The following is a 15,665-nucleotide window of genomic DNA, read 5'->3' as shown; positions in this document are numbered from 1 at the left end:
ACTCACTTTTTCCCTCCTAAATAGTAAGGGGAAATGTGTGTGTGCGTCTTATGGAGCGAATGCAGGCTGCGCAGCTATCCCAGAAGCCAGAACAGCAAGAGGGATCGCTGCTTTCACTGCGCAGCGATCCCTCTTGCTGTTCTGGCTTCTGAGATTCAGAATATTTTTTTTCTTGCTTTCCTCCTCCAAAAACTAGGTGCGTCTTGTGGTCTGGTGCGTCTTATAGAGCGAAAAATACGGTATGTTGTCCAATGTGGTGTTGTTGTTTTTTGGATGGGGCCCCTCTTTTCTGGGGCGGTGGTCGATTCCCTTCCTTTCCCTGTACTGATTGACAAAGAATGCTCTTTGACATCTCATAATTAGGTCTAATAATAGAGTTGGAAAGGAATCCCACGGGTTATCTAGCTCAACGCCCTGCAATGCAATGAACCTGGACTATAACTGTGGATTAGGCCTGGAGTGGCCTAATCCAGCAACGGGGTGGTGGGGGAAATCGGTGAGGTGTTTTCTTTTCCTTAAGATGTTCTTGTCTGCTGAATTTATGTATATTCCCGAGAGTGGAGGGCTGCTTTTCTTTTTGAAGAACCCCAAGGCAGAATATTTCTGGATCCTGGCTTGATTTTTAAATAAATGGTTTTCTCTCTGATACCAAAAAAAGGAAAAAAATATGTGTGCCTTCATTTTCTATGTAGGGCGTGCGTTTTAAGACAGAGGAATGTCCTGGTCTTATCTGCTGCTTTAATAATAATAATAATAATAATAATAATAATAATAATAATAATTTTATTATTTGTACCCCACTCTGGGCGGCTTCCAAGAAATTATAAAAGCATCGCAAAACATCAAACATTAAAACTTCCCAATACATCCATGCACTGCGCGGTGCAAACGCTCCATCCCACATATTACAACACTGCAAAATTCACTCGTTTCAAGTGTTATGGAATCAGCTCACCAACCTCTCGCCTTCCAGCACCACACAGACAGGGGCTAATGGGAGTTGTAGTCCAAAACATCTGGATGGGTGGGTGATGGCTGCAGTAGTCGCTGCCAAATTCCCCAAAGGGAGAGGGTTAGCGGTGGCGGAGAGGCGCTGTGGACTTAACAGATGCTGTTGGACTCCAAGTCCCATCAGCGCAGGCCAGCATGATGGGAGTTGTAGTCCATCAACATCTTGGGGCTGGGGCGCCAGTTCCTTAAGGCAGAGTTAGTCTCTGCTCAAGGCTAATGGAGAGGGTCGGCCACACAGGGATTCAAAAACACGCCTAGAATCTCATTTCTGAACTGCTTTTAGCCTCTGTCCTGAGATCCATCAATCAGAGCTTTTGTGCAAAAGGCATGCATTTAGGATTAAAAATTTGCTGAATCCAGGGATCTGTGCACTGAACCTGAAGCAAGCAGAGTTCACAGCCCTCCCAGGCAAATGCCTCTTTCTGGATACCCCGAATTATCTTCAATTATCACAATTATGGGAGGCAGGTGGGTGGGGCGGGAACCATTCTGTTGCTTGTTGCTTAAAAGGGGGAAACTCAGAGATCTACCCGCAGGTCCAGATCCACTTCCTGTCCACTCCTTCACATGCCTTGCAGCTCAAAACTCGGGATGCAGCTGTGAACTGTTGCAGACGGCGAGAGCGATCTTATAGATGCTTCGGGAAAACTTTTTCCCGCGGATGGCATTGGTGGTTCAGTGGTAGAATTCTCGCCTGCCACGCGGGAGGCCCGGGTTCGATTCCCGGCCAATGCAACTTGCATTTTTTTTTTTAACTTTCTCAGTTTCTTTTTCTGTCCCCAAAATATTTTCCCCACGGCCACAGTCCCAACCTTGCATTATTTTCCTCGCCGAGTAGCCCCCAGGCAAAGTGTGCATCGCAGGCAAATTCCTTCCTTTTGGATCTCCCGGTTTGAATCCTGGTTGTGTTTCCTTTTTTTTAAACTCGACAGTTGTCTGGCTGGAGAAGGGAGGGGATTAAAAAAGTTCTAGTCGATCGCTCCTCTCGGCTTCAGGCGATCGTCAAAGCAGACTCACAAGTTGTTGTTGCTGTTTTGCTTGCAAGACGGGCGTGCAATAGCAAGCAATGAGAAAGGAAGGTTAGAAAGCATGAAATGCTTTTGAGTATTATTATTTTTTCCTGCACGCCATGCTTGTTAAACTTTGCTTGTTTTAAAGCTGTATAATTTGGGATATTGGGGAGGTTTGGAACGGGAGAATTTTTTAAAAAAGAAAAAGGCACCGCTGGGATTCGAACCCAGGATCTCCTGTTTACTAGACAGGCGCTTTAACCAACTAAGCCACGGCGCCACTTGGCAAACGGGCTGCCCGCTCTGTAATCTCACTATGTATAGATGCAAACAAAACAAAAAAAAAATCACTTCGGTTCTTTTCAGGAAACAGTTGCTGGACGGCTGGAAACTCTTAAAAGCGAGATCGGGCAGTGGAAGAATTATTTACGTGTTCTCATTTACGTGGAAAACTATTGCGTGCAGCTAAAGGGCTGCAAACGTGCAATGCATCTTTGCAAAACGGCCATTTTGTGCACGTGCAACACAACCCTGTTCAGGGCGCTCTGCACTTGCTCAGGGACCTGGGCCTCCTCTCCGCCTTTTGCTGGGTAAAACAAAACGATTTCTTGATGCAAATGTAGAGGAAGCGGGTTGGAAGGGGCGGGTGGCGGACATAAGAGTTAAAAACATCGTTAGTTCCCCTGCTTTGTGCAAAGGGCAAATGGTGTGCAATTTGCAATGACGGCTGCAGATTGTCAGTACAAAGAGGCGTCAGCGGAAGCTGCAAGAGGCCGGAGGGGGATGTAGCTCAGTGGTAGAGCGCGTGCTTCGCATGTACGAGGCCCCGGGTTCAATCCCCGGCATCTCCAGGTGTTTTTGCTTGCCGCTCAAACAATCATCGTAATTTAAAAAATAAAAGGCAGGGGAGCTGCGTCTCCTTCCGGGTGTTTTCCAAAAATCAAAATAGGTTTACCTACTTGAATCGGTTCAAGAAATTCCCGCTCGAAGTCTGGGGACTTACGCGGTTTGCAATGCGTTGCAGCTGGAGCTGCTGCTTTGCTAGAAATAAAAATCTAGCAAACAAACCGGTTGGGTGTGATGAATTTCCAAGGCTGGAGTTTTCCAGCTTTGCTTTTTCTGCTTCTTAATTTTGCTCTCTCTCTGTGTGTGCTTGTCCTACTGCATGAAATCTGGGGGGGCAATGACACCCGTTGATTTAATCTAGCAAGATGCAATGAAAAAACACACCCCATTTTAACCACCTGCGGAAAATGAGAGCGGAAACGTGGGCTAATTATTAGTAGTGGCAGCGAATTCGCATCGGCGCAGCTTGTTGGTCGTCTGCTCTTCTAGCTGGAGGGGGGAGAGGAGAAAGGCGAGCGGTTTAAATCGGATTCTGCAAGCAAAAACCCGCGCAAAATAAGCACGCTGTGAGCAGGATTCGAACCTACGCAGGGAGTCCCCATTGGATTTCAAGTCCAACGCCTTAACCACTCGGCCATCACAGCTCCGTATAACCGCTGCTATTACCATATCCAAAAGTAGATAATCGGTGTTGGGAAGAAAATTCGTTGGATCGCCTTTTCTTTCCTTTCATTTTCCTTCCTCTTTCTTTCTTTCTTTCTTTCTTTCTTTCTGACAAATTTTGCAAGGGGAAAATGAGCTGCTATGGTTTGTAAAATGTCTAAGCAAGAGGGAAAACAGCTGCAAATAAAAACGATTACAAATATTCAGAAGCTGGCATTTTCCTGCATTTTCCCCTGGGCCATTTGGGGGTCCATAGAAAAGGGGAAAATAACAATGATGGACTTGGCTGCTTTGCAATGCAGCATCATGCTTCATTTCACCCTCCCCCTTTGGATATGTGAGTGGTTTTTAAGCTCCTGCCCTAAATCTATCACATATATTCGTAGTCGCTGCAGCGGCGGAAACCGACTTTTTTCCCGAGCGGGTTCAGAAAAGCTGGTGAGAACAATTCGGCAAGTAAAGGGTTAAGCCGGCAGGCCTTGGGTGCCCGCAGGCAAAATGGCCGGCTAAGACTCGCCCGTGATCTCAAGCTCTCGCGATGGGAAAAAGAAGCTTCGAGGCTTCCAAAGGGGTTGTCAGGGGCAACGGCGAGGCCTAACGGCGAGGCCCTAAGCCCGAGGGGTGGTATGCGGCGCTCGCGTATATCGAACTTGGGGCCAAAATGGTTGGCGGGAGACGGGGGTGCAGTGGGGGGAGGCTTTATATGGTTGTTGTAGGCGAAATTCGGGGGGGGGGGTATAACTGCTCTGTCGTTTTTCAAATTAATTGTTTGAGGCGGGATTAAGGGCGCATGCGCATTTGTGCCTGCCTGACATGGGGCGAGGGTCGTGCGACCCTATTTGCACCTCTTTTGGTGTCTAATCAATTAAGGAGGTGGTTGGGGGAGGGGAAGCGTATGGCCTCTTTCTGGGGCAAGCAGGGTGGACCCCTCACCCTCCCACCCCAACTTTTTAAACGATTTTAGATTGCTTGTAATATTATTATTATTATTTATTATTATTATTTATTATTATTAATAATAATTTATTTATACCCCGCCCTCCCCAGCCAACACCGGGCTCAGGGCGGCTAGCAACCAATAATAAAAACAAGTTGATTGAAATGCAATTTAAAAGATTGCGATACAACATTAAAACATTAGGATGCAGCCTTTTCATAGGAGGAGAAAGGAAAAAGAAAGAGGGGGAGGGAATCAAACTGATTCCAAACCAAAGGCCAGGCGGAACAATTCTGTCTTACAGGCCCTGCAGAAAGAAATCAGATCCCGCAGGGCCCTGGTCTCTGTAAAAGTTTTGCCTCTTTTAAAATACAGTTTTATGTGCAATAAAAGATGCCTGAATGTTCTTGGCGAGGCACTTTTTACAAAAACCACATAGAACAGATCTTAGGGGGAAAACACAACCTATGTTTTCATGGTGGCTGGTGGAAATCTGGTTTTGTTTGCTGTATTGCAGCAAGCCCGTATTTTATTGTCATTTGCTGCAATTGAGGTTTGTGGATCTAATTTTGTGCTGCTCATGGACCATTTCGTGCTTAACATTCGCTTTGTTCACAGATGGACGTATTAAATCGGGAGCAGAAAATGCGTTACCCTCCAGATGCTTGGGGACTCCAGCTCCCAGCATCCTTGACCATATGGCCATGCCGGCTGGGGCTGATGGGAGTTGGAGTCCATCCACATCTGGAGGGCACATGTTGGCTACCCCTGTTCTGCATGCTGGGCTCAAACAAAGGATGATACCTTTCTCTCTTTTGTCAAAGAATGAATGAATTGATTTCATATTTACGGGACCGCCTCTCCTGGTCTGCCCCGCAGAGGACCTTAAGGTCCATGAATAGCCATAGTTTAGAGGTCCTGGGCCCTAAGGAAGTCAGACTATCCTCCACCAGGGCCAGGGCCTTTTCAGTGCTGGCTCCAACCTGGTGGAATGCTCTGTCCCATGAGACTAGGGCCCTTCAGGATTTAACCTCCTTCCGCCGGGCCTGTAAGACAGAGCTATTCCACCTGGCCTTTAATTTGAATCCAGCCTGATCTTTTATTTCCCTTCTCTTCCCTCCCACTCCCCTTTTATGAAGATCACCCGCTCTGAGACCCCACAGCTAATTCTCCCCTGGCCTCCTCGCTGGCCCAAGTAGGACTAATTCAGCCAGCTAGCCCTGGGGATTATCTAATGCTTTTTAGATGGATTTCCCCTAAATTGATTTCTGAACTTTGAATTTTATTCTTATTCATGTTTTTATACTGTATTTGATGCTGCTTTTACAATTAAGTGTTTTAAATTTGTTGTTAGCTGCCCTGAGCCCGGTTTCTGAACTGGGAAGGGCGGGTATAAATAAAAATTTATTATTATTTATTTCAGCACTCTCTGTTGCTAAACCCATATTTTCTTCACCTAGCACGTAAACGGTAGAATCTGCTCCCACAAGAGACGGTGACGGCCATCATATTGGATGGCTTTGAAAGAGGATTAGACAAGTTCATGGAGGATTGTGAAGCTATCAGTGGCTACTAGTCATGAAGGCTTTCTGCCTCTGAACAGGGTCTTGCTTGCAAGTTTCCTATAAACATTTGGTTAGCCACTGTCAGAAATGGATGCTAGACTAACACACACACACACACACACACACACACACACACTTCAGCAGCCAGGCTCTTGGGTTCCTACTGATGTCCCTGCCTCTCTCTTGTCTTTTACTGCCAGGATTTCTCACTTTTTGGATGCTGGGAGAGACAATGCCTTTGGTCACCGGACTGGTTCCCTCACGATTCCTGACCCTCACGGCCCATTTGGTCATCGTCATCACCATCTTCTGGTCCAGGGTGAGAAACCTGTTCCCAGCCTCCAAACTCCATCCCTTCCCCTTCTCAACGTGCTCCTATTTCTTTTTTTAACGGTGTGATGGGCCTTATGTTTTCCAAAGAAGATCTTCTGTCTCCCGCAAGTACCGTATTTTTCGCTCTATAAGAAGCACCTTTTCCCCTCCAAAAATTAAGGGGAAATGTGTGTGCGTCTTATGGAGCGAATGCAGGCTCCATGGCTTCAGTGAAAGCAACGCGAAGCCTCCGGAGTGCAGCGTTGCTTTCGCTGAAGCCTGGAGAGCGAGAGGGGTCAGTACGTACTGACCCCTCTCGCTCTCCTGGCTTCAGGGATAGCCGCCCGATCCTTCTTGCTCTCCTGGCCTCGCTTCGATGGAGAGGCGCTGCGCAGAGAGGGAGAGAATTTTTTTTTCTTGTTCTCCCCCTCTAAAACTAGGTGCGTCTTATGGTTGGGTGCGTCCTATAGAGCGAAAAATACGGTAAGCGTCAACAAAAATAAGACCCCGATTTCAGCCTTTGCCCAAGACGGGCAGTTTGCCTGGCGCTGTTAAATATGGCCTTCTGAGAGCAGATGCCTCGCAGGGATGGGACAGAAATGCGATTTTAGTTCAAGGATTGGTGGGTGAAATAGAGATTATATTGTTGGCCCTCATAGATGGCATGCGAGGAGGGTGGGGTGCCCAGTGTTTGTGTGCTGATCCCCCTTAGGAGGCGCACTGGGGTGGCGGGGAGAGGCGAGATAGGAGTTTGCTCTTTCCCCTGGCAACCCTGGGTATTTCTCAAATTGGCGCCACGCCACACTTTGAGAACCCTTGCTGTAGAGCAGCCTTTTCCAACCTGGAAAAGGGCCGTGCTAGATGGAACCAATGGTTTATTATTATTTATTAAATTCGTATACAGTGGTACCTCGGTTTACGAACTTGATCCATTCCTGAAGTCTGTTCTTAAACCAAATCTGTTCTTAAACCAAGGCACGCTTTCCCTAATGAGGCCTCCCGCCACCGGTGCCCTTCGACCGTTCGGCTTCTGTTCGTAGACCGAGGTAAAGTTCAGAAACCGGAACACTACTTCCAGTTTTGCGGAGTTCGTAAACCGAATGCAGTGGTACCTCGGGTTACAGACACTTCAGGTTACAAACTCCGCTAACCCGGAAATGGTACCTTGGGTTAAGAACTTTGCTTCAGGATGAGAATAGAAATTGTGCTCTGGCGGCAGCGGGAGGCCCCATTAGCTAAAGTGGTGCTTCAGGTTAAGAACAGTTTCAGGTTAAGAACGGACCTCCAGAATGAATTAAGTTCTTAACCCGAGGTACCACTGTAGTTCGTAAACAGGACTGTTCGTAAACCGAGGTACCACTGTACTAGTCTTCATTTGACATTCACAGGGCAGTTCATGGCATAAAAATACGAAATGAAAACACATAATCCATAATATTTTGGGAGTTCTGGCTGCTCTAGAGAGAAAGGGATTCTGGGAAGCAAGAAACCGAAACCTTTTTCAAGTACTGAAAGGGGATGGTGTTGTCACTCCTACCACATGTGAGGTGTTGTAGAGAACAGCCTAACATTTGGACCGCACAATAATTCTGCTGACCTCTCTTGATTTTGCCACGCCTCTGAATGTTTCTGCTTCTTCGGGTACCTCTATTTCTTGCCACAGAAGAACGGGATGGGAACAGGGTGAGAGCCGGTGTGGGTGTAGTAGTTAGAGTGCTGGACTAGGACATGGGTAGGGAAACTAAGGCCCGGGGGCCGGATCCGGCCCAATCTCCTTCTTAATCCGTCCCGCGGACGGTCCAGGAATCAGTGTGTTTTTACATGAGTAGAATGTGTCCTTTCATTTAAAATGCATCTCTGGGTTATTTGTGGGGCATAGGAATTTCTTCATAGGAATTCGGGGAGCAGCAGGAAAGGAAAGAGAGATTAAAGCATGGTTAGGCAAACTAAGGCCCAGGGGCCAGATCCGGCCCAATCGCTTTCTAAATCTGGCCTGCGGGCAGTCCGGGAATCAGCATTTACAATGCTTTTATTTAAAATGCATCTCTGGGTTATTTGTGGGTCCTGCCTGGTGTTTTTACATGAGTAAAATGTGTGCTTTTATTTAAAATGCATCTCTGGGTTATTTGTGGGTCCTGCCTGGTGTTTTTACATGAGTAAAATGTGTGCTTTTATTTAAAATGCATCTCTGGGTTATTTGTGGGGCATAGGAATTCGTTCTTTTTTCAAAATATAGTCCGGCCCCCCTCAAGGTCTGAGGGACAGTGGACCGGCCCCCTGCTGAAAAAGTCTGCTGACCCCTGGACTAGGATCTGAGGGGGGACCAGGCTTCAAATCCTCACTCGGCCATGAAGCCCACTGGGTGGGTGACCTTGGGCCAGTCACGGCCTCTCAGCCAACCTTGCAGGGTTGTCGGGAGGATAAAGTGGGGGGAAACCATGTGCACCACCTGGAGCTCCTTGGAGGAAAGTTGGGATATAAATGTAAATAAATACAAAATAGATAAAGCATAATGGAACCGGTGCAGTAGTAAAGAGGTTCTGAGGCTACTGCTACCTTGTTCTTCTGATGGGTGAATGCAGTGGTTTCTCTGTCTTCTGCAATCCAGGAAAACAATGTCCGCGCTTCCCTGCCTCTCCAGTGCACCCAGGAGGAGTTTGAGAACCAAGACACAGAGTAAGTGCTCTGCCTGGGACTTTCTCTGCTACAGCCCTTCTCTGTGTACCTCTGCTGCTCTTCATTTTTTTATGCTTTTAAAAAGGTTTTTGGTTGCAGTGGCCATAACTTGAAACAGGCTCCCAAGAGAAATACGCTGATTTATTTTTGTAGGCTTTTCCAGAATGTGTATTTAAAATAAGGACTTAGATACTGCTGCATCTTTTAAAGCTTGTTAATAATAATATTAATAATAGTAATCTGTTACTTATACCCCACCTGTCTGACTGGGTTGCCCCAGTTGTTAGGTTTTCAGATTATCTGAATGTTGCTTTGTTCTGTTTTATTTGTAAGACACTTTGATTGCTTTCAGAAAGGTGGGATATAAATATTAGGAAAATATGTATATTATCAGCCCCGAAAAGCAAGCTGATAATGACAGAAAAATACGTGTTCCCCACCTTCCTCTGCCCTGTTCCTTTTGGCTGCCTAATAACATTCATGGTCTGAAAGGTTTCCTTTTGAAATGTGGATTTATGAATCTGTGCTTGCAAGGTGTGCAAATAATAATGGTGAAAGCTGTGTGTATGTTGTAACCTCACATTGCTGTTCCATCGCCCTTCTTTCTCTGGAGCTGCTGAGAGCGCTGATGTCTCCCAGCTTCTCATGTTTTTCATCATCTAGCAAACGTCAGCGCTGGATGACGCTGATGCTGTATTTATTTATACCCTAACCTTTTCAGATTATAAATGAGGACCACTGAAAACGTATAAAAAGTAACCATTAAGGACACCGATAGAATTCAGACCACATACCTATTAAAAATCTGTTTAAAACAGACAGGAAAAACAGCACAGCACCAGATAATGGCACCTCTCTGTCCCGCGAAAGGGTTGGGAGCTTGCTGTCTTCACAGCAGATGTGGCCACTGCTCCACCTAGCTGACTGCGGCTGTAAATCCAGGTTTAGATTAAAGCCCTGAAGGGGTGGGGGGGATGGCGTGAGAAGAGAAGGAGCAGGACTGCTGCTGGAGCTGATTATCGGCTGCCTCTTGTCATCTGAGGACTGACAAAGTTGGCCACGGATCAGTCTGTTGCCTCTGCTGCTAAGGCTGATGGTGCTTTAAAAGTGCACTCAAGGGAAAGACTTCTGCTTTTTTTAAAGGTGGTGGAGGGTTTTTTTTTAAAAAAGGCCGACAACCAGATGGGCCAATGATCTTTTTTTGCGGTGGGAAATTCCAGACAATTAGCCTTCAAGAGGAGCTTGTGTTTGCCTAGGGCTCTAATGTCCTTCATACTTGGCATATTTGCTAAGAAATTCCAGGCCTGAGCGTATTGCATTGGTGGTTCAGTGGTAGAATTCTCGCCTGCCACGCGGGAGGCCCGGGTTCGATTCCCGGCCAATGCATGACACCATAATTTTATAAACCTCTATCCTACCCCTCTTTTATTGCTTGCTTGCTTTCTACTTAACAAGTTCCAAATCATCCATGACCATTGCCCGTGCTGGCTGGGACTGATAGAAGCTGTGGTCCAAGCAACAGTCAGAGGCCCCAGGTTCCCCACCCCTGGCTTTGTGGCTTGCCTTTTCTCTCTGCGTGTGGAGGAATGACTGCTGGCAGGAGCGCAGAGAGGAAGAACACTGTGATGCGTCTACATCGGCACAATTGGATGGCTTCATCTGCCCCACCTGCAACGAAACATGTCTCCTGCATTGGTCTCTACAGCCACAACAGGCACTGTAATCTTCCAGTAGTTTGACTTGACCGCCAAAGGTGCAGTCCTCCATTGTCTCCTGAGACAGACAGATGGCAACAACAAACATTGTGTGTGTGTGTGTGTGTGTGTGTGTGTGTGTGAGAGAGAGAGAGAGAGAGAGAGAGAGAGAGAGAGAGAGGGAGGGAGGATTGGGGAGCTGGGTGGGGAGAGAGAGACCGATTACTGTACCTCATGTTACGTTTGCTTCAGGTTATGTCCCGCAGTGACCCGGAAGTACCAGAAAGGGTTACTTCCAGGTTTTGCCGCTTGTGCAGACGCGCAAAATGACGTCACGCGCATGTGCAGAAGTGGCGGATTGTAACCCGCGCGTGCACAGACGCGCCACTGCGGGCTTCGCTCTTTTCATGTTGCGAACGGGCCTCCGCAACCAGAGGTACCACAACCAGAGGTACCACTGTAATTGGGCTCAGAATTTCAGGTTTTCTAGAGACGCAAGACGTAGCCCTCCCTGTGGTTTTCCTCCCTTCAGGATGGTGGTTGCCCTGTCGGTGACGCTTGGGCTTTTTGCGGTGGAGTTGGCCGGCTTTCTCTCTGGAGTGTCCATGTTCAACAATGTGCAGAGCCTCCTCTGTATCCTTTGAAAAGGGCCGTAGGTTACGTGGGGTCTTTGTGGGGTGGGTGGCAGAGGGAAGCCACAGAGAGGGCAACTTGGACCCATCAGACCTGCAACGTGAGGGAGCCGAACCTGAGAGCTTAAAAAAACTGAACTCAGATGCCCATGTTATCTTGTGCATGTGCAGGTGGGCATCGGAAGGCGCTGAGGCATATTGGATGCCCGCTCCTGGACGCTTTGCCAAGCCACTTACGTCTCAGTCCATCAGGCAGCGTTCTTCAGCTTTGCGTCCCCCGATGTCGTAGGACTACAGCGCCCATCATCCCTGACCCACTGGCTAAGCTAGCAGTGGACGATGGGAGTTGTAGTCCTACGACATCGGGGGGACGCAAGGCTGAGGAAGGCTGGTAGGCAGTTCCCGCTTGGGAACGCGGACGTTCTGGGTTGTTGCCGTCCCCTGTGTAGGCCAGCCCCGATGCCGCACAGCTGCCCCAGGAGGACTCGAGGGGTTCCTGCCCTTCATGCATTGTTGCTCCCTGACTGAGCCTCCTTTCCACTCCAGCCACAGGCGCCCATGCCTCTGCCTCCATCACGTTGCTCTTCTTCCTCTTTGAACAGTGGGACAGTGGCCTGTACTGGTGGATCTTTGCTTTCTGCAGGTCAGTCGAGATGGCGGCCACCTCTGATGGCAGAGCTTTGCGAGGCAAGGGGCTTCCTTCCCTTGCTGCCCGTTGCCGAGCAGTGGGAGAAGCAGAAGAAATGCGGAAGCTGGGGCTGCATTGGCCAGGATTGGCTGGCATTTCTACTCCAAAGAAAGTACTGTATTTTTTGCTGTATAGGGTGCACCGGACCATAGGGCGCACCTAGTTTTTAGGGGGGGGATTTTTATTTCCCCCCCAGCCCCAAAGAGCAAAGATGGTTCCCGCTCGCTGTCTTGGCTTAGTTTTTAGCCGCGGGGCTGGGGCGGGGGAAGCCTGAGCTTCCCCCGACCCCAGCCCCCTAAACAGGTCCAGGAGCGGCGGAAAGATTGCACGCAACCTCGCCGCCGCTCCCAGAGCTTGCGGGGCTGGGGACGGGGGAAGCCCGAGCTTCCCCAGCCCCCAGAACAGGCTGCTATCCACAAGCCTTCGGAGCCTGGCCGGAACTCCCGCCGGGCTCCGAAGGCTTGTGGATAGCTGCCTGAAGCCTGGAGAGCGAAAGCCTCCAGGCTTCAGTGAAAGCCTGCATTTGCTCCATAGGGCGCAAACATTTCCCCTTCATTTTTGGAGGGGGAAAAGTGCGTCCTATAGAGCGAAAAATACGGTAGCTGGGTTCAAAGTGGAGAAGGGTGTCTTGGGATGTTTGTGGCCTCTGTAGGATTGACGTCCCTGCCGCTAGAAGGCACACCCACTGCTATTTCATTCATTAAAATACACCAGCTGGTGGCCCTCCAGATGTTGCCGAACTGCAGTTCCCATCATCCTTGGTCGTGGACCATGCTTACTGGGGAGTTGTAGTTCAGCAACACCCGGTGGTCAAAGGTTCCTCACAACCAAATTACATCTGTCCCGATCTGTCCCCCAAATGAGCCCTCAGATTTACTAATAAGCATAGGACTTGCCGATCAGTAGGTCGGCGGTTCGAATCCCCACGACGGGGTGAGCTCCTGTTGCTCGGTCCCTGCTCCTGCCAACCTAGCAGTTTGAAAGCACATCAAAGTGCAAGTAGATAAATAGGTACCGCTTCAGTGGGAAGGTAAATGGTGTTTCTGTGCGCTGCTCTGGCTTAGTCATGCTGGCCACATGACCCGGAAGCTGTATGCTGGCTCCCTCAGCCAATAAAGCGAGATGAGCGCCACAACCCCAGAGTCGGCCACGACTGGACCTAATGGTCAGGGGTCCCTTTACCTTTACTATTGTAAATGCCTTTGGTATCTTGGCTTGTGACTATTGGGGAGTGGGTCCCTGTCACCTAAATCACATTTGAACCAGCAAATGCTCAGAGGGGGAGTGGCTGATCTCTCATCCTTGGTTTTGGGATGGTTTCTTCTCTCTCCCAGTTCACCCCCAGGCTCAAAATGTCTGGCACCTTTCTGTGCCAGCGCAAGAAGCTCAGTTCATGTGGAGCTGCCTGCTACTGCAGGCCTCACTTTAAAACGCCGGTTTCCCTGACTGCTCCCCACTAGCTTTGGCTGCCCACTGCAGTGCCTCCATCTGCCTCTCCTTTTTCGTCTTTGAGCGCTGGGAGACGGTCACTTACTGGTACATCATGGGCTTCTGCAGGTAGACTCTTAGCTCTGTATGTGTGTGGATATACCATATTTTTTTCCGGATATAAGACGACCCCATGTATAAGATGCCACCTATTTTGGGGGACTAAATTTAAAGAAAATGAGGGGAGATGGCCCAAAGTTGTTGAACTTTCTTTTAGGGGGAATTGCATGCGCGCCATCACCCCAGCAGGGCCATTGCTGGGGGTTGGCGAAGTGGGCAGCTGCTCCCTCCACGCCACTGCATGCAGGAAGCTCCCTAGAGCGTGGGCCGCCAACCAGCTGGCCGGCAGCGCACAGCTTCCCCCCCCCCACGCTACTATCCATATATAGGACAACCCCAGTTTTTTGACATGATTTTTGATTCAAAAAACCTCGTCTAATACACAGAATGCGGGTGGCGCTGTGGGTAAAAGCCTCAGCGCCTAGGGCTTGCCGATTGAAAGGTCAGCGGTTCGAATCCCCGTGGCGGGGTGCGCTCCCGTTGCTCAGTTGCGCCTGCCAACCTAGCAGTTCGAAAGCACACCCAGGTGCAAGTAGATAAATAGGGACCGCTTACTGGCGGGAAGGTAAACGGCGTTTCCGTGTGCTGCGCTGGCTCGTCAGATGCAGCTTTGTCACGCTGGCCATGTGACCTGGAAGTGTCTTCGGACAACGCTGGCCCCCGGCCTCTTAAGTGAGATGGGCGCACAACCCTAGAGTCTGTCAAGACTGGCCCGTACGGGCAGGGGTACCTTTACCTTTTAATACACGGAACAGGGGGCGCTGGTAGCGCTGTGGGCAATATTGGCAATAACTACAATATGGTACGCTTATCTTATGGTGTTCCACGTGTCGCTGCTTTGAGGATTCTAATGTTCCTTGTATGTAGATATCATATCAGATGGAAAACTTGAAGGTATGGCACGATACCTAATTTAGGAACTGAATGGACTTTATCTCCTGACCATCCATTGGACTTTAATTTTTTCGGATACGTTCTGTTTGCATGATGTGTTGGTCTATGGAATTACACTTTGTGAGATATTATATGTTGAATTGTGTTTGAAATAGAAGTTACATAGTCAAAAACAGCCTGTTACGTTGTGTGTGTTGTCGGCTTCCCACAGGCATTTAGTTGGCCACCGTGAGAACAGGATTCTGGACTAGATGGGCAGTAGGCCCTTCCTATGTTTTCTTTTCTTTCTTCCTTTTTAAATTTTTTATTTATTTTGATTTTACATATACACACATCAAATAATCAGAATATTAAAAAAGAAAAAGCGTATCAGCAATGAAAATGAAAAAAAGCCTCAAAAACAAGCATTTTCAAATACGATTCTTCGTAGCGAGTGCAAGCTGTCTTTTTGCAACTTCTGGCATGACTCCTTGATTCCTAACATGATCCCTAACATGTCAGGAACCTTCCTATGTTTTCATACGTGTGTGTGTTTCACATGTTTGTTCCCCAGCCGTTGTTTTTCTCCCCCCAGGAAGGGGGAAGCCCTTCTCCTTAGCACTGACCCCCTCCCCTCTCTCTGTCTGTCTTCACCCCCTGACAGCGCCTTGCCTGCCGCTGTGGAAATACTGCTTTTCATCTCGGTCTTGGGCTTGAAGAAGAAGCCCCTGTGAAGCCCCTGCCACCCCCGGAGGAGACGTTTGTTGGGGACGACTCCAGATGGGCAAGAAAACCAACTGAGCAGAGCCAAGCTGCGCTGGCACCGGGAAACAGAGACTGAGCACAATTGGGGAGAAGAGGTAGAATGAACGAGCCACCTGTTCGAGGGCTCTGACCCTCCCTGGTACCACATTGCCCGCTGCCACCCACAGCTCCAGCAACACAGATCCGTCTCCTGCGCTGCGTGCTGCCTCCCCCCAGCGGTAATCGTGGTAACAGCGCCCTGTCGCTGCACAAAGCCATGCGTGCTTTTTCCAGCTTCCGGTCATGCATCTGCGGTGCCAAAATTCCTCCTTCAGAAGAAATGGTGAAGCCCATGCCTGTGGCCTAATGGGCCGCCCTGCAAAAGGGACTAAGGGGGCATAACGGGTGCGTGCAAAATTTATTCAGGACATTTGATTGTAGTTAGAGAATGCTGTATGAAATTTAT

The 15,665-nt window shown here is 48.8% G+C and overlaps 1 protein-coding gene and 5 non-coding genes across 7 annotated transcripts; 4 read left to right on the top strand and 2 right to left on the bottom strand.

Annotated features, from left to right (window-relative positions):
* Window positions 1–1,675: 1,675 nt before the first annotated feature.
* Window positions 1,676–1,746, top strand: TRNAG-GCC (transfer RNA glycine (anticodon GCC)). The gene has a single exon. It is a non-coding gene; the product is annotated as a tRNA-Gly (tRNA).
* Window positions 1,747–2,227: 481 nt separating this feature from the next.
* Window positions 2,228–2,301, bottom strand: TRNAT-AGU (transfer RNA threonine (anticodon AGU)). The gene has a single exon. It is a non-coding gene; the product is annotated as a tRNA-Thr (tRNA).
* A 499-nt stretch (window positions 2,302–2,800) lies between these two features.
* TRNAA-CGC (transfer RNA alanine (anticodon CGC)) lies at window positions 2,801–2,872 on the top strand. Its single transcript has one exon. It is a non-coding gene; the product is annotated as a tRNA-Ala (tRNA).
* Window positions 2,873–3,429: 557 nt separating this feature from the next.
* Window positions 3,430–3,511, bottom strand: TRNAS-UGA (transfer RNA serine (anticodon UGA)). Its single transcript has one exon. It is a non-coding gene; the product is annotated as a tRNA-Ser (tRNA).
* A 2,698-nt stretch (window positions 3,512–6,209) lies between these two features.
* Window positions 6,210–15,481, top strand: TMEM107 (transmembrane protein 107). 2 transcript variants are annotated; one of them, XM_053362869.1, is made up of 5 exons: window positions 6,210–6,351; window positions 8,953–9,020; window positions 11,247–11,347; window positions 11,893–11,989; window positions 15,120–15,481. In XM_053362869.1, exons 1-5 carry the CDS (start codon window positions 6,250–6,252, stop codon window positions 15,187–15,189), a joined length of 438 nt encoding a protein of 145 aa, XP_053218844.1. In that variant the 5' UTR covers window positions 6,210–6,249; the 3' UTR covers window positions 15,190–15,481. The 2 variants fall into 2 exon arrangements, with proteins under 2 accessions (XP_053218844.1, XP_053218845.1); XM_053362870.1 differs by lacking the exon at window positions 11,893–11,989 and adding an exon at window positions 13,495–13,591 and having other exon boundaries at window positions 6,250–6,351; window positions 15,120–15,480.
* On the top strand, window positions 10,336–10,406 carry TRNAG-GCC (transfer RNA glycine (anticodon GCC)). The gene has a single exon. It is a non-coding gene; the product is annotated as a tRNA-Gly (tRNA).
* Window positions 15,482–15,665: the final 184 nt, after the last annotated feature.

This window comes from Podarcis raffonei, chromosome 13 (assembly GCF_027172205.1).
Source record: "Podarcis raffonei isolate rPodRaf1 chromosome 13, rPodRaf1.pri, whole genome shotgun sequence".
NCBI classification, from domain to species: domain Eukaryota; kingdom Metazoa; phylum Chordata; class Lepidosauria; order Squamata; family Lacertidae; genus Podarcis; species Podarcis raffonei.
The sequence above is the reverse complement of the archived record's forward strand: the minus strand, read 5'-3'. Positions and strand labels throughout refer to the sequence as shown.